Genomic DNA, 17,553 nt, shown 5'->3' with positions numbered 1-17,553 from the left:
TTCACAGAGCTTGGAGACCCCCAGGGTCAGAATCACAGGCTTTCTAAAATCCTGGCATCTCAGGTGAACTCAAAACCTTCAGACTATCTTGTTGAATCGCCCACAGTGTAGCTAGGAGAGTGAGCCCAGAGAAGCCCTGCACTGCCACACTTCATTGTAGGTGGCATAGCATAAGTCCCCAAGAAGTTGGGGTGAGGTATGATGGTGACCCAGAGGCAGGGGCCGTGGGTGTTGGGTTGTTTGTGAGGAATCTGAACAGGTGACTGCTTTGGTGGGAGTGGGGCACCTCCTGCCAGCTGTACTAGAATTTCAAAATGGAAAAAAGTCTTCCCTGGTATCCATGGGGGATTGATTCCAGAACCCCTAATATACCAAAATTTGCGATATTCAAGTCCCTTTTATAAAATGCCATAGGGCCAGGGATTTAGCTCAGTGGTTCTGCCACCTGCCTCGCAAGTGCAAGGACCCGAGTTCGATCCCCAGTACCAAAAAAAAAAAAAAAAAAGGCATAATTTTACATGAAACCTATGCAGATGCTCCCCTGAAATTTAAATCAATCTCTACATTACTTATAATACCTAATGCAATGTAAATGCTGTATAAATAGTTGTTATACTGTATTGTATTGTTATACTATATTGCTTAGAGAATGATGACAAGGAAAAGGTCTGTACTTGTTTGGGACAGACACAACCATCATAAGTCTAACTAAATGGTTGACTGAATCTGAAGATGCAGAAGTCATGGACACCAAAGGCCAACTATACAAGGCTGGTGGAACAAGAGGTTCAGACTTAAATTTCAATGCTCTGTCCTAGGCTGACACCTAGCAGGGCAGGTCCTCCTCTGCCTGACGATGTGCCTTAGCTCCCTGGGGAAGGGCTTAGCCTAGGGAGCCCTGGGTCTCGGAGGCCAGAGTAGGGGTCAGCCTGTGGTCAGGGCAGGAGCTGAGCTGGGATTATCTGGATCTGAAGCCCAGGTTCAGCTTGCATTCAGCCAATTCAGCCTGAAAGTTCCAGCCTACTTGATCTGGAGTCCCACTGGGGTTGGGAACTGAGGTCCAGACCCCCTCTGGCCTCATTGGGCTCCCACCCTCTCACTGATACCTTTCCTGAGCCTGGCCCTAGTGGATCACCTGACTGGTGTTCAGGAAGGCAGGGTTGAGGGTCTCTTGGTTCTATGGTAGGTCTAAAAAAGGAACCCAGAGCCACCAACTGCAGGCAGTGGTGCTGAGATTCCAAGGTCGTACTTGCAGTCCAGTTACCCTCTGGACCCAGAACATGGACAGATCAAGGAACAGGAAGTGTGTAGCTATACCCAGGGAGGCAGGTGGCTGCTGAAGCATTTGAGGTTAAGAAGCCTGGAGAAGAGAAATCTCAGGAAAAATGGAGGAATACATGCTTTAATGGGACAACGGAAGACTGCCATTGCCAGTTCTGCCCTTGGCTGCGATGGCCTTCGGCAAATGACTTCACCTAAGAACAAGCTCACCCACTCAGGAGTTCATGTGGATCTGCAGAGACCCCATATGGGGGATAACAGCTTCTTCCAGGCAACTGGGCTCTGGAGCCCATCTGTTCCCTCTCCTCCCCTTCTCAGGTCAATGCTTGCCCTTGGTACCTTCCCACAGTCTGGCATCGGGGACCTTGCCCCTACTGATCCCTGATGCCAGCTGTCTTCCTCCCCAGTCCAGCTCTGCAATCTACCCTCACCCACCTGAGATGCCCAGGCTCTTGCCTTTGCTGATCAGGGCTCCTCATTGGCCACAACTCAGTCCAAAATAGCACTTTGTCTTGCAGCTTCCCACAGTTGGTCTGTGGCTTAAGTCTGGGAGGACAGAGAGAGACTTGGTGTTTGGCAGGCATCCAGAAGATGTGAAGGGCTCTGAGGTCAGCTTGGTCCAGAGATGGGCAGGCATTTGCCCCAGGTCACATGTGAGGAGGTGCCAGGGCTGAGCTTGTGTTCAGGCCCTTGGGTCCTCTATCCACTCCTGGACCCTTGCCCGGGAGTTTACTGCTCCTCTTACCAAGCTCTCTGGATCTACAGACTGATGTACTGAGGCTGGTTTGCCTTCTGCTTCCCGTGGTTTCTAAGGGTCACTTCCTGGCTTTTCTGACCACATGAAACCATCTTGGCTTGACTCTTCCCCAGCCTTAATGCTGCCTATGTGATTCCAGGTAAGTCCCTGGCCATCTCTGTGCTTCATCTTCCCCATGAAGCAGATGGTCCAGCTTAACCTTGCTCTCTGTCCCTACCCCAAAGGACTACCTGGAAAGAAGAGATGGTCTTTGGCCTGGACCCTTCCCCTCCTCTGGGTGACCCTTCCCAGGGTTGCTGTAGGTAACATGAGCCAGACATCTCATGAGTGAGTAGATGTGATTGCTCGGGCTGTCTCACCTGACCCCAGCCATCCCATATGGCGACCTTTCCTCTCTTCCATGAGGCACGGAGACCTGAGCAAAGCAGATGTGAATTCACATTTTGTCCTACAGTAGAAGGGGGACCTTGAAGAAGGCATTTAACCTCTGGCCTTTTCTTTTCCTCACTGGAAACAGGGTAGCAGTGGTACCCACCTCCCAGACCATTCATTATGAAGCTCCAGGGGCTTGCAGCAAACAGTAAAAGGAAGCTGGGGTTATTTTGTCACTTTCAAGACCCAAACCAGATTTTCCAGATTGAATTCAACAAGTATTTATTGGGCATCTACTGTGTGTTAGCTGCTGCAGCAGGCCTGGAGATGGAAGAGAACAAAATCCCTAATCCCAGAGCTCCCACTCTAGCTTCCTCCCTATCCTCTTTCCCATTCCACCTGGGTCTGCACCACAGAGACCCCTCATACCAGGGGTCTCGCACCCCTCCTTGCTTTGGTCCAATTGTTTCCTCTTTAACATCAGACCCAGCTCTGCTTTCTCCCCTCTCACCTTCAGAGGCCAGCCACACCCACTCCCTTTGAAGCAAGTTTTCCACCACGGCTGGCAAAATAGCCTCAAGGTGTCTGAAGCTAGGGTGACCAAGAGGAAGATAAGCAGTGACAGGATGTTTCTTTGCCTGAGAGTGTTCACTTTATGAACATACACTGAGCTGCACACTTACATACTTTCTTATTATAAAAATGTTATACTTCAATAAAGTTTCCAGTAACAGTACTGATACCTGGGTTCCTCCTGAGAGTTCTGACTGAATTGGTCTCAGTTGGGCTCAGGCCCCTAGCTGAAAACCATGGCTTTAGGGGACCTAAGTCTTCCAGGAGTCTCTGCTGGGCTGAAGGCCTGAGCCTGTTCATCCAGGGAGGTTGCCTTTCAAGTAACAGCGGGCTATGCTGGTCCTGTTCCTACTAAGGTACTCAAGCTGGGAAAATGGCAGATTTGGCTTTGGGTATGTTGTACCAGAACTGAAGTCTGGGCCTGGGCTCTGTGAGGGGCCAGTTCTGTGGCAGCAGAAGTTGTGAAACACTGGGAGCCATTGGGTGGCAACAGTGGAGGAGCCAGACTCATGGCGGTGGGGCCAGGGGGTCCTAAAATGGAGGTCTCATGTCTGGGCCACCATTCCGTCTGACAGTTACTTGCACCAATTAGTCTTCCCCAGAAAGGACACTTTTTACTTCAAAGGCAGAATCTCTTTCTTGCAACCTGAAGACCTGTGCACACCAAGCAACCATCCTGTTCTAGATTATGAGCCCCATTTTAGATGATGAAACAGCTCAGAGAAGGGTGCAACCCACCCAGTCATATACTGTAGCTGGTTAGTGGCAAAGTCAAAATTCCAAATGGTCTGTCCAGCTGCAAAGCCTATTGTCCTTCTCATACTGTTTCATCATAAATCCCACATGAACGTTATCTTCTACTCTAACAGATCTGCTTAATCCCTTTACTGAGAAAATGGTGCAGCAGGGAGATATTCTATATGTGTGCTGTGGTGTTGCAAGACCCAGCAGCTCCCCATGAGACCTACCCATATGCAAACCATGAGTTTGCTCTCCATTGCAGGAATTATTTAAGTGCCGGGGATCAAACTCAGGGCCTTGCACAAACTAAGCACCTGCTCCACCACTGAGCTACACCCCAGCACAAGAACAGAATTTTTCTGTCAATTGCTTAGGCTGCAGATATTCACACATTTAGGAGAGCTGACACCTGCCCTGCCCTTTGGAGTCCCTGCAGGTGTGCCATGGTGTGAAAAGCTCTTTGGCCCTGCACGGAGTGTCCCTGTGTTGCCTTTGCATTGTTAGGTCTAACTGAATGACACACCTCTTTGACTCAGAATCACACTTTGATTCTACCTCTGCTCAAAACTCTGGACTCACCTTGGTCTTGGGCAGGGTTCCCCAGCCATGAAGCTTCACTGGAAAGTGTTTTTTGGAGAAGCCTTAGGTCCCTAGTGCTCTGATCATTTGCCTGCAGCTGTCAGCTTCAGTTTCCCAAGCCTATCCCAAACTGATTGACTCAGAAGCTCTTGACTGATACATAAATTATACACATGTGGTGTGTTTACATTATGTTGCACATTTGCATATGTCACCCATGAGACTTTTTTTTTTTGGTACTGGGGATTGAACTTGGGTCCGTGTGCTTGCGCAGCAGGTGGTGAAACCACTGAGCTAAATAACCAGCCCAAGAGATTTTAATAAGTAGCCCAGTTATGAAGCACTGGACTAGCATAATTCCTTCATTTTCCCAAAAGGAAACTACAGTCCAGATAGGTGCAGCAACCTGTCCAGGGTAACATAGCAAGTCAGTGGCAACTCACCACCTCAGCATGACTTGTGGTCTCCAAGGCCTCTCTTCTGGCCAAGTGAGTCAGTGTCAGGAAGCCCTTGTGGCTAGGAAACAAAGCCCCAAAGCTGCTGGCAGGAGGCCACTATGGCTGCCAATGGGGAACAGTCATTTGGTGTTTTTATTTATTGACTCTTTAAATTTCATCATCCAAGAAAAGTTAATACATGACTGTTTGGTAGCAAGACAGACATAATCTAAGACCACAATGACCCACCCACCCCAAACAAAAACAAAAACAAACAGAACAAACCCCATCTGAAACCAGACCTTTGGAGTTGTAGCTGAAGCAAGGGGCTGAGGGTCAGAGTGGCTCCCTACAGCCTGGGAGGCAGGGGAGAAGCTACCCTCACAGTGGAAGCCTTCCCATTTGAAGAGGCTATGCTCATCCTCTCAGCTCTGGGAGTCCTTCCTGAAGGGGATGCCTCTGACAGAAGGGGTTGTAAGGAGGGATTCAGTGGTCAGAGGGGCTCCTAAGTTCACCCCCTAAGGTGACCATCTATGCCAGTGCATGAGACACAGGGAGGCAGGGTCTGGGGGCTAGGGCCAAATGCTAGGAATGAGGGCCCTTTTCTCTTACCTAAGAGCCCTGTCCAAGGCCCCACCAAATTAAGAAACCATTGAAGGCACCACCAACACCCTGGGAAATGCTAAAGCCTAGGGTAAGAGGAGTTGCTGCCCCCAATAATCACCATTTTGTCCTGAATGACTGAGGGCACTTGGTCTTTGCCTCTAGGTCAGAATAGGCAGCCCCATCAAAATGTGCTGGAAAGTTGGTATCAAGGGGTGGAGTTTTGGTGCCCTGAACATGCAGAATGTGTGTGTGTGTGTGTGTATGTGTAATAGGGGGAGACACTGGTTCCTCCAGGAAGGCTTGGATAGGGTCCCAGGGTGGCCCCTTGGGCAGGAATAGGTTTTTTCCTCCTGTCATTTCCTCACATCATACCCTGCCCCAGGTCACGGCATAAATAAGTGCTTTGGAAAGTACTCATCTAAAAAGGAATATAAATACTGTACATGGGAAAGGATGCTATCCCTCAGCCTTCTGCTGTCCCCAGAAAACCCTCCAAATATTGCACATGGCCCTCCCCAGCCCTGTGGAGTCCAGGCCCGGCCGTGTCTTTGGTAGAAGCTCCAGGGACAGAGGTCCTGAGCAGCCTTCATGCCCCCACCCTGCTTATAACTGGGAGCACCAGAGCAGCCAGTGGGTTGGGGGAGGCGATGGCTGGCCAGTGGTGTTCCCGCAGGAATGCTTCCTCGAAGATGAGATGGAGCCCACGAAGTCATATGTGCCCCAGCTAGACACTCCTGGTCAAGGTCCGCATGTGGGCGAGGGAGACGCAAGCAGACTGAGCACAGGTGGGCAGGCAGGTCCTGGGCCACAGTGGACAGGGTCACACCCTCCACAAGAGCAGGTGGTTTGTGCTGTCATCTCGGCCCACAGTCTCACTGCTGCCACTGCCCCCACTGCTGAGCCGGAAGTCCTCATAGCCGTCACCTCCACTGATAACCAGCATTTTAGGCCTGGCTGAGGTGGGGGGTCGGTGCCGAGGGGAGTCCTGATGCTCGAGGGATGGCAGCTTCTCAGGGCCTGGGGGACACAGGGGAGGATCCATCAGCCTGAGGAGACTGTGGCTTTACTATCCCATCACAGCCTGAGTTTCCATACCCCAGAAGATAGCAAGAAAGACGTGACGCTCCTATGAGGGATCCTACTTGTTAGCCAAGAGCTTATTTGGAAAAAAAATGCCCACTTCCTGGCAGTCAGGCTTCTTAACTCCCTCCTAAATTTTCTAGTCAGGAATGACCTAGCTTCCCAGGGCCACACCAGTTTCTCTCTTGATTACTGCACATATAAGTACTCTTGTTATAATGCAGTCACAGGCTGCATAGCAATGTTTCAGTTGATGATAGACTATATATATGATGGTGGCCCCATAAGATTTTAACAAAGCAAAAATATTCCTATTGCCAGTGGGGCATGGTGGTGCACACACCTGTGATCCCAGCACTCAGGAGTCTGAGGCAGGAGGATCGCTGCACATTTGAAGCCAGCCTGGGGTACACAGTTCAAGGCCAGCCTGAACTGCATAGTGAGACCCTGTCTCAAAAAAAAAAAAAAAAATTCCTATTGCCTAGTGACTTTTTTTTTTCAGTGGTACTGGGTCTTGAACCCAGAGTCTTCATACTGAGCTACACCCCAGTCTTTTTTTAAATTTTGAAACAGGGTCTTGCTAAGTCACTAAGTTGCCCAGGCTCAAACTTCTGAATCTCCTGCCTCAGCTTCCCAGAATGCTGGATTAACAGGTGTACACCACAACATCTTAAGGCATAGCACAACACATTACTTAAGGGTCCATAATGATACTGGTGTAAACAGATCTACTGTGTTACCAGTTCTATAAATGTACAGCACATACATTTGTGTATAATACATAATATTGAAAGTGCTAGTAAACAACTATGTTATTGGATATGTATGAGGGGTGTTGGGGATTGAACCTAGGGCCTGTGGATGCTAAGCAAACTATTACTGAGCCACACCCCTTGCCCTGTATTTCCTAAACTTTTTTTTTTGAGATAAAATCTCGATAAATTGATCTCGAACTTGCCATTCTTCTCCCTCAGCCTCCTGGGATTATATACATGCACCACCTTGCCTAGCTATTATACTAAACTTTTTATTGTTGTTTCATAGTATATTAGTTATGCAAAAAAAATTTTACTGTAAACAGTATGCCATTTTATGCTAGCAACAGCCTCATATATTTGTTAGTGTACTTCTTCACTGCATCATTTTCTCTTGTCCTTGATTTCATCTTGTACTGTTTTGTTTGTCATGGCCCCAGGAGCAATAGGCTATACCATTTATATATACCATATGGCCTAGCTGCACAGCAGGCCACACCATCTAGGGTGGGTGAGTATACTCTATGATGTTCACACAATGATGAAGTTGCCTAACAAAAAGCGACACGTCCCATTGTTAAGTAGTGCACAACTGTATACACTGCTCCTGTTTCTAATACACATCTCTCCTTTTGGTAGCTCAAGTCTTCTCTGGACCCAGACTGCTCCTGACTGGCTTTTTTTGTTTGTTTGTTTTTTTGGTACCAGGGATCAAACTCAGGTCCTTGCGCTTGCGCAGCAGGCAACGAAAGCACTGAGCTAAATCCCCGGCCCTTCCTGACTAAAGTTTTACTGCCTCCCAAATCCCGCAGCCTCTTCTTGGGAATATGTTTTCTTGTCCTGCCAAAGCAAGACTTTTCTGATTGTGACCTCTCTGATGGACCTCATTTTCCATTACTTTACTTTCTAATTCTCACAGGCTACTTCCTGCCATATAAGCCATTAGATGTCCTCTTTTCTAGTGCTATTTCATTTCCTGCTCTGTACATCACTTCCTGAGTCTTCTTGTCCTATACATCATTTCTAGTGTTATATTCCCTGTTGCATATAAGAAATATATACAACAGGATATATTTCCTACAAACATATCTGTGCTATATTTTGCTTCTTAGCTTATAGTTTACTTCCTGTCTCCCATGACACTTCCTTTGGACAGAATTTTATGCACATATAGGCACAGACTCAACACATACACATTTAACACATATACAGTACCCTAGTATATTTCATTTTGGGAGTTTTTAGACTTTTACCCCTGCCTTTTTTTTTTTTCTTTTTGGTACTGGGGATTAAACTCGGGTCCTTATGCTTGCACAGCAGGCGACGAAACCACTGAGCTAAATCCCCGGCCCAACCCCTGCTTTTTTATGTGATGCTGAAGATCAGACCCTGGGCCTTGCACATGCTAGGCAAGTGCTCTACCAACTGAGCTAAACCCGTGGCCTCTCCTCCCTCTTAAAACTCTTTTGGCAGAACAAAAAGGAGTCCTAATCCAAAAGTCCAGAATCCCTGGGTTGGGGTAGAATGTGCAGACCCACCTGTGTCTGAAGGAGGGGGTGGGGTTGGGCAGAAAAGGTTGAAGCCATCTGGCAGCTCGACTGCAGCCAGGAAGCGGACGTGGCCCGTGTGCCCCTGGCCTAGGCCAGCAGGGCTGAGAGGTGCCCGTGGGCAGCTGACAGTACTGGGGGAGGTGGGCATGGTGAGCACCACGCCAGCACTGGTGCCCACCCACAGCAGCTCTTCACACACCAGCAGCGCTGTGATCCGTAGGCAGGCAGCCTTGTGTTGCCGGATGATGGCATCTGAACCTGTGTGGGAAACAGATCAGCTCTGGGGCATAGCGGTGGCCCTGGCTCAGCCTCCTCACTGATGGGGCAAAGGCTCCAAGGGAAAGTGCAGTGGAAGTTTGAGGTCAGTACCTGCCAGCATCCTGTGCACAGGAGGGGTGACATCTACTTCTGCCAGCTGCTCAAAGGTATCTGGGTGGTAGAGACACACATGAGCACTGCCTTTCAATGTCACCCACACGCCCAGGCTGGAGTCCACCATGCAAGCCACGCTTCGGCTTGAATCCTGCCCCACACAGAACGTGTGCTGTGGGTGAGGAGAAGGCAGAGAGCAGACAGGTGACTTGCAGGCCTGTCACCTGATCCCCTGCCTTGAGCCACCTGTGTCCATCCCTCCTTCCTCACAATGCCCACCAAACCTATCAGGATCCCCATCAGGACCGACAGGCCCAGCCATGTTGCCCCTGGGTCTGGACAACTAACCTTCCAAAACTTGGTGGACTGGTGCCTCCTCATTCAGCCCTTGGGAATTAAAATGGACGTGCCCTTTCCCCATGTACCTCAGACTTAGAGAACTTCAAGGCTTGGAGAGTTTTAAGACTGGTCATTGGCCTCTCCCTGAACAGATGGGGATGCCCAGCCTAGGAGGGAAAAGCAACCCACCCAAGGCCACACAACTAGTCAGCCATGAAGCTGGGGCCTGAACCTAGGCTTTGTGTCCAGCCCAGCCAATGAGCCAATGAGAGGGAAATCAAGGTAACTTACTGCCCGAGGATACCACCTGGGCCAGAAACCTCTGGCATGTACGTAAATGAAACGAGGACCCCATGCCGGAGTCTAATGCTAAAGACGGAAACATCAGGAAGGATCTTTGACTTATCCCCAAGAGATCCCAATACCAGTGCTGAGAAGAGAGGGTGGCCAGGAGGCTAAGGGAATCCTAACAAACATGGCACTTACTGTCTTCCTCATCAGCTAGAGAAGAAGGACAGGGCCCGGCTCAGCATCACGCAAGGGTCAAGGAAGGTCGCCACCCCTCAGCTGATTGCTTCTCTGCCCCCAGGTCTCATCTCCCTCTCAGGTGGGCCCAACTTATCCAAATTTATCAATTCCAGCTCCCTTTCCCTGCTACCTCTAGCTGCAGCGCGTCAGGGCTCAAAACAAGGACTCGATTCTGGCAGCCACACCACAGCCGCCCACCCACAGACACCATCTTGGTAATGGGGCTCCCCTGAGCACCCAGGGTCACCGATTTGAAGTTCTGGGGGTCCCAGAAACGACCTGGAGTGGGAGCAGAGTAAAGAAAAGAGGAGATTCAGTGCAGTACTGAATTTAGGCCTCCCCTTCCCCTGAAATGAGATGTGAACATCCATTTATAAGCAAGGACACAGAGGCTGCCCAAAGCCACATCTCCAGCCCCAAGAGCTTGAGGCCCCCACTTTTCCCAGGAGAGAGCTCCACCATGAGGAAGGGGATCAGGGTGAGCAGGGTTCAGGGACACCCACCTGTTTCCCTTTGGTAGACAACAAGTTCTCCATTGGCCAGAGACACAAATACCTGGTTATTCAGATACCTGAGAAGAAGGGAAAAGAAGGAGTCAGGACTTTGGGAGGATTAAGTGGGTTACTTGGGGCCAGGGAAATCACCAAATGTCTACAACTCTTGAGAAACAACCTCCTTTCACCCTGGCTCTCCAGGTGGGATAAGCCTGAGGCTAAGAAGAGGCAGCACTTGCCCAAGTTCACAGTGTATAAGAGGCACAGCTGGCCCAAGGCTCTGTCCCATGATCCCCCCTGAAAGGAGGGCTTGATTGGGCAGGGGCCCAGGTGAACAGAAGAGGTTTGCGTGTGTGGCGGTAAAGGGTTAGGATGGGAAGAGCACACTGGGGCCTTACAGGATGCAGGTCACAGAGGCTGCGTGCTGGAGCTTCATGCTGTTCCTGCGATCACGGATGCTGTCAGAGGACTGGTACACATGGACACTGTGGATGAGGGTAAGCACCTGTGACAAATGCTTATACACAGCCCCAAAAGTTATCCCTCCACCCCCATCTCCCCTGCACCAGATACCTGCACAGGACACTAGATCTCATAACCTCTCTGTGGGTTTTAGGCCATGTGCCATCCTGGCTGACAGGACCCCTGAACCCTGACCCAAAGCCCTCCCACTTCTGCTTCAGGACACCGTATGATTTCCAGAGCATGAAGCTCAGTTCTGACACCGTCCCCAGCTCATCCTCTGCCCCTACCAGCCATCCTCAGTGCCCAGCCACACAGAGCTCTGGTAGGCCTCCGGGTCCACACTCAGCAGGTCTTCAAGGCTGCCCCGTGTGAAGGAGCCATGGCTGGAGCGGCGTAGGGCTCTCCCATCCATTGGGCTGGTGCCACAGGGTCCATTGGGCCCGAAGGAGCCAGACAGTGACAGGAAGCCAGGCTCCTGCTCTTCCTCTGAGCTGGTCGTCTCTGCTGTGGCCTCTTTGGAGCTCGGGGTCTCTTCATCTGAAGGGGACAAAGGTCTCTGTCTTCATTCCCCTCCACCAGGCCAGAGATCTGATGTCTTTCTAAGCCTCAGTCCCCCCTTATAATTTCTTCCGCATCCCCTCCTGAGGGCCTTCTGCATCTGCTCAGCAACCATACCTGCAGGTTCCTAGTCCTAGCTGCCACCAGCCTTGGCCAGAGGGACCAACCAGTCCACCCAGTAACCCACCTGCCTTAACTGGGCACTCCAGCATCTTCAGGATCCCACTTGACTATCCCACTGTCCTCTGGGTCCTGTGTCACAATCCTGGCGCACCTCTCAGGCCACCACTGCTCTGTGCTAGCATCCTGAGATCTGAGTCCCGCCTTGGCCTCCACTGGCCTCTCCTCACTCCCTCCTCCATCTGCTGCCAGCCCCAAGCCCGGCACTCACTGCCAAAGCTGGAGGAGATGGTGGATCGGCTGGCTTGGCTCTGCAGGGTTCCTGAGGGGCTGGGTGAAGACTCATCATCAGAGTCGCTGTCAAAGGGCACTAACTCGGGGCGGGAGTCACCCTCCGTGGGGCCGGGCGCCATCTCCAGGCCAGAGCCTGAGATGGAGATGTGCAGGCAGGGCTGTGACCCCGGCTCGGCCATCGTCACTGCTTCTTCCTCTGCTGCAGCCTCAATGTCCAGCTCCTGCCCAGCTGGCTCTGGGGCAGTCTCTGGGGGATTCCTCAGCGACTCGGGATGCTCCCTGAGTGACCAAAAGAGTGGGAGAGAGCAGCTAGGAGGTGCTGCACAGCCGCTGGTGCAGGCCTTGCCCACACCCATGTGGGGGTGGCCTCAGAGTGTTCCAGGGGTGAGGCTATCTCCCAGGTCCCCACGCCCGCCCACCCCCGGCCTCACCGGTGGCAGCGGGGCTGCAGGCCTGGCACTGCCCCAATGCAGAGGATGCGGGCTGAGCAGACGGCAATGCAGGCCTCCACGTCAGGCTCGGCGCGCAAGCTCAGCAGGCACACCTGACCCACGTAGCCATCGCTGTTACACACCCACACTTCTGGCGTGGGATCTGGGCAGCTGCTGAGGGTGGGGGCCGCGCACGAAAACTGCAGGAGTGCCAACGGACAACAAAAGGTAAATAGAGGAATTGCTACCAGCATCCCTTCCAGCAGGTGATCCCAGCAGAATAGAGGGAGGCCTGCATGGGTATGTGTGGATTCCCCACGCCTCCCTCCACCCTTCTCCACACAGCACACACGGGACACATGACACTCCTTCCTCATCAAATGCACTCATGCCTGTGTGACACAAGCCTCACCCATACCTCCAAGTCCACATACACCGTGAATATGATCATGGAAATGTGCATGTAACAAATGTGACATTTTGAACCTTTGAACATATGTATGCAGACTCGTGCAAGTGTATGTTAGATATATCACATCAATCCTATAGCCTTCCTTCACATGAACAGATATAGATACCTAAGAAACATACAAACTCAGGGTCCACATGCACAAGAAGAAACTGCAACTTTTCAGACACATATTCAATGCTGTATACAGAACAAAAATTCATCAACACATGCTGGCTTTGCCACGCACATCCACATGACCCACGTGCATACACACACCTGCATGCCACTGCGAGTTTTCATGATGGGGATGGCCTTCAGGAACTCAGGGTCTAGACAGCTTTTGCTGGATGCTGTAGTGGAAATGGATGGACAGATAGACAAGGGAGAGGACAGGCAGAAGGATGCAGACCTTTCTTAGCATCCACCTTACCCTGGTCCTGCCCCAGCCTCATTTCCCTTCCTCTCCTTCCCTCAGGGTCTATCTAGAGAGAGCCTGATCCCAGCCGAACTACAGTGAGGGACTATGGATCTTGCACTGCTGTTCCTGGCCTCAGTATTCCCATCTTCATAATGAGGATGTTAGACCTAGAGGTCTCTACGCCATGAACCCTGATCAACAGCTTTCCTTGATGTAGCCATGCTTGGTGGTGGGTTGGGGTGGGGAGGGTCTTGTCTAGTCATGCCCATGATGGCACTTCTCCCCTAAGTTGACCCTGTCTCTCGGGTTCCTTTGCTGCCAGGGAGGACCTGGGAAGGCCACAGTTAGTATTCGGTCCCATGTTTCACTGCAAAAGTCTCAGTCCACCACCACCACCACCACCACCACCACCACCACCACCACCACCACCCCTGCCAGCTGCTGGAGCACAAGACACAGCAGCTCCAGGGTTTCAGGCTTCTGAAGCCAGACATTGCCCACAGACTCTAGGAGGAGAGCGCTGCTATGGGCCCTGGCTCACCCAGCTTCCTCTTGGCCTCATCAAAGGCCTGCTCAAAGCCCAGGCGGGCATCAGGGTGGGGAAACTCAAAGATGAAGGAATCGGTGCCTTCAGGCCGGGTGGCACACAGCTCCAACTTGGTGGGTGGAAAGGAAAGTGCATAGCACAGAGCCTGCTTCTCTGACAGGTCCCGGTGCATGGCAGCCGAGAGGTCCCGCAGCACGTCATCCAGGTTCTGTGGGGAAGAACATCCAGGCCTCAGGTCCAAAGTCTCCTCATAGCCAGCACTTGTCCTTGGAATATGTGTAGGGACTGACCTCTTCCTTCACACAGGAAGTGGGGCACTGTCTCCTACCTTAGACCAAGAGGAAGACAGGATTTTCCCAGACAGGGGCTGGGCTGGGCTGTGTCTTCCCCTCCAATGGGATACAGCCATGTCTCTACCTTCAGAACTAGAACACGTTACTTCCCTCAGATAGCAGTCAGGCTGTAATTTTCCCCTTCTGATAAATGACAAGGGTACCTCCTCCCTTAGGCAAATGCTAAAGCTGTGTCTTTCCCTCAGAGAGTGTCAGAGAGCCCCCACCCCCACCCTTAGCCTCAGGCACAGGGCACAGACCTGGTGGGGGAAGCCGAGGCTCTCAGAGAGCTTGCTCATTTGGCCCAGTGTGGTCAGGTCTTCATCCAGGCGGCTGATGGCCTTCTGGATGTTCTCCCGATTGGTGGCTTGGGATGCCCCTGGTGGGGACAGAGGAAGCCCATGGACAGACAGGTAGAAAAGGTCAGGCAAGGCCAGACATTCTTCCCTCGCTGCACAACCTTCACCTAGACAAGAGAACTGGCCCAACAGAGCTTACAGACCTCATGTCCTCAGGAACTCTCTTACTAGTTAAGCCAACTCCCAGAGAAGCCCCAGGCCTGAGAATGGGGCTGGGCCTGTTCAGAGCCACCTGGCAAACGATATCTGTCCCTTTAAGAACTCACTGGAAGGGCACAAAGTATGTAATGGCAGACAGCTTCACAGGTTATGTGGGCACTAGGCTGCAGCAGGTACAGCCAGCCACAGCAGAACTGCCAACCAGGCACAGCCTCAGGAAGTCAAATCTGCTGACCAAAGGGACTCGTATCCCCACAAAGGAGGGACAGTGAGCTGATGCCCTGGATTGCTCTGGTCTTATCCCTCACCTGACTACTGCCAAATGGCTTGCCCCTTGCCCTCACTGTCGGGCTTAGGAGGTATGTACCCTCTGGACCACTGGCCCAAACATGGGGCTGTCCCTCCACACCCTGGGTCATGACACCAAGTCTCCAAATCGAGAGACAGGAAACTTCTTTCTTTTTGCTCTTTCCTAAATGACAGTTTTTTCCCGTCTTCTGTTCTTATAGAGTGTACTGGTGGTGAATATACACTTAGTTGGGTCACAGGTTGCTGAATGGTAAGAAAGAAGGGGTCATATCAGCTCTAGAGGAGGGACAGATTTTGTGACAGGCCTTGGAATGGCTCTGTGGCCAGGGACCCTGCAGGGGAGAGGGATAGTCTGTTGAGGAGGGGTAGGGACACAAAATGAACTGAAAGATGGGATCACAAAGAACAGAGAGGCTGTGCTATTGTGTCTACAGAAAGAATGGGTGCTGATAGACAGCAGTGGTGTGGACCAGACCAGTCAAGGATTGGAGTATCTCTGCCATGGTCTGAATGGTTCGGTCTCTTCAAAATTCATACGCTGAAATCTAATCCCTGGTGTGTTGGTATGAGGTGGGGCCTTAGGGAGGTTACTGGTCATAAGGATGGTGCCCTCATGAATGAGATTAGTGCCCTTTTAAAGAGCCCTGGGAGAGCTTATATGCCCTTTTTGCCAAGTGAGGCCACATATGAGGAACAGGCCCTTCATCAGACTGGCATCTTGATCTTGGATGTCCCAGCCTCTGGCATTGTGAGCAATAATTTCCGACTCATTTTAAATTACATAGTCTGTGGTATTTCTGTTATGGCAACCCACATAGACTATAACAATATCCCATTCCTTCTGAGAGAAACTATCTCACTCAACCTCACTTACTGCCTGGGCAGCTGTGTTTTCTTCCATATAACTGCCCTACTCCTGGGCATAGCTGAATGCACCAGGAATGGGTACCTGACCTGAAAGTAGCCTGTTCTCCAGTGAGAAGAAATGAGGTGGACCAACAATCATCACCTGCAGCCTGAATTCCTACATAGGGCTTGTGGAGACAGTCTGGTTCACCTGGGGGCAGCCTTCAGGTGGGCTTGGAGACAGTCTGGGCCTTATAGCTGGGCTACCAGGAAGGAGAGAAAGCTAAGAACAGTAAGACTCATATGAGGCTGACTCCATAAAGGAGGAAAAGAGAGACAGGAGGAGGAGCACCTCCTTGAGGCTGTCTCAGCCCCTGACAAACTCAGCCTCAAATGACCTGGGTCCCTCCAATCAGCCCTTCACTTGTACTCTGTCCCCTGGGTACAAAACCACTGAGCCAGAAGGGTGCAAAAATCATCTAATATGAGGTGCTCAAATGAGCTTGTACAGAGGAATCAATGGCTAACTACAGTATGTTTGCTTTCTCCCCACTCCACCCAGCCAACCTGCCATCCATGTCCCACCCAGTGAGAAGGTAATCTGCATGCGACTATTCTGGCTCTGTAGGTACACCCAAGTCCCTCACACCAGCCCCTCAAACCAGATGAAAAAGTGAGGCCCAAAAGCAGATGGACAGATGGCCAGATTGTCCAGAACCCTGGCAGGTCCTGGTGAGCCCTACCTTTGATGATGTCTGCATCTTCTAATGGCAGCTTCCACAGCATCTTGTACTTGCTGGCTGTGTCGATGACACTGGCGGCTGTGTACCTATGGGGAGCCAATGGGGTGCTTTGTCCAGAGTGGATGAATGGGGCCCATGACAGGACAACTGCTGCTCTTGTCTGTGCCCCCAGGCCTGCCTCAACCACTCACAGGCTCATGGAGCTGCGCCGCAGGGAGCCTGACTTTCGCTTCAGGGTGGTGCAGACGATGAGGTCCGTGAACAGGAAGAGGGACCGGTCCTTCTTGCCACCGATGGCCTTCTGTGGGCCCCAAGGTGGGGTTCAGGCTGGGTGCAGCGTCCCAAAGCCCACCCACTTGCCACAGTGCCCAAGGGGATAGCAAGGCCCAGGTAGGGGAGAGGACTCTCTCTGGCTGTCCAGAGAGTTAGAAAAGAGCCTGGACTCAACCAGGCTCCTGCTGGACTGGAAGAGCAGCGAGACCCAGGGTGTCGGGTGCAAAAAGAAGGAACTTAGAGGGAGGTAGGGACAGGTGGGCAGAAACAGACACTTCTTACCACTTCAGTGACCATCTCCTGCCTCAGGAACCGCCGAAGAGGGGCCTGGAGCTGTGGGGCAGAAGGGACTCAGTACCTTAAGGTGGTTCCTAATACTTATCCACTCCACAAACCTCAGTAACCCCTCGGCCCCACTGCCTGGTCTAGACCCGTGGACCCTCCCAGCACTGTGCTGTCAGACCAAGGACACATGGACAGGAGAACACAGCCACAATTCCAAGTGACAGATGCAGACACAGAAGGTGGGAGGACAGTGGGGGTGAGGGGGAGAGCACGCACATCCTCCATGCCCTCGATGTGAGCCTCGATCTCCTGCAGCACTCGGGCATGCCTCTCTGCCTCCTCAGCACTCCGAACACCCTTGTTGATGCGTTCAGCCACCTGCTTGATGTTCCGCTGTGCATCCAGCAACAGAGGGTGGTCTGGGTGGTCTTCAGGGGTGTGCTTCAGGAGGTCCTGAGGTGGGAATAGGGACCAGACCTGCTTGCTTAGCTGTCCCTGG

General features: G+C 51.7%; 1 protein-coding gene across 1 annotated transcript in view; it reads right to left on the bottom strand.

Annotated features, from left to right (window-relative positions):
- Positions 1–4,875: 4,875 nt before the first annotated feature.
- The window catches only part of Arhgef17 (Rho guanine nucleotide exchange factor 17), a 58,236-nt gene continuing 45,558 nt past the window's right edge, over positions 4,876–17,553 (bottom strand). The window contains exons 6-21 of the mRNA XM_004863269.4: positions 17,331–17,507; positions 17,052–17,102; positions 16,688–16,797; positions 16,497–16,582; positions 14,341–14,459; positions 13,743–13,956; positions 13,060–13,133; positions 12,333–12,532; positions 11,879–12,180; positions 11,217–11,466; positions 10,863–10,949; positions 10,474–10,541; positions 10,101–10,249; positions 9,101–9,275; positions 8,720–8,989; positions 4,876–6,363 (exon numbers count right to left, since the gene is read on the bottom strand). Of these exons, the coding sequence (XP_004863326.1) occupies positions 6,167–6,363; positions 8,720–8,989; positions 9,101–9,275; positions 10,101–10,249; positions 10,474–10,541; positions 10,863–10,949; positions 11,217–11,466; positions 11,879–12,180; positions 12,333–12,532; positions 13,060–13,133; positions 13,743–13,956; positions 14,341–14,459; positions 16,497–16,582; positions 16,688–16,797; positions 17,052–17,102; positions 17,331–17,507 (2,529 nt within the window). The 3' untranslated portion in view covers positions 4,876–6,166. The remainder of the gene's footprint in view (positions 6,364–8,719; positions 8,990–9,100; positions 9,276–10,100; positions 10,250–10,473; positions 10,542–10,862; positions 10,950–11,216; positions 11,467–11,878; positions 12,181–12,332; positions 12,533–13,059; positions 13,134–13,742; positions 13,957–14,340; positions 14,460–16,496; positions 16,583–16,687; positions 16,798–17,051; positions 17,103–17,330; positions 17,508–17,553) is intronic.

The sequence above is a fragment of the Heterocephalus glaber genome, unplaced genomic scaffold, assembly GCF_053883595.1.
Source record: "Heterocephalus glaber isolate CG9 unplaced genomic scaffold, H.glaber_assembly_v1.0 deba00001428, whole genome shotgun sequence".
Lineage (NCBI taxonomy): Eukaryota > Metazoa > Chordata > Mammalia > Rodentia > Bathyergidae > Heterocephalus > Heterocephalus glaber.
Note: the sequence above shows the minus strand (reverse complement) of the source record. Positions and strands in the feature narration are given on the sequence as shown.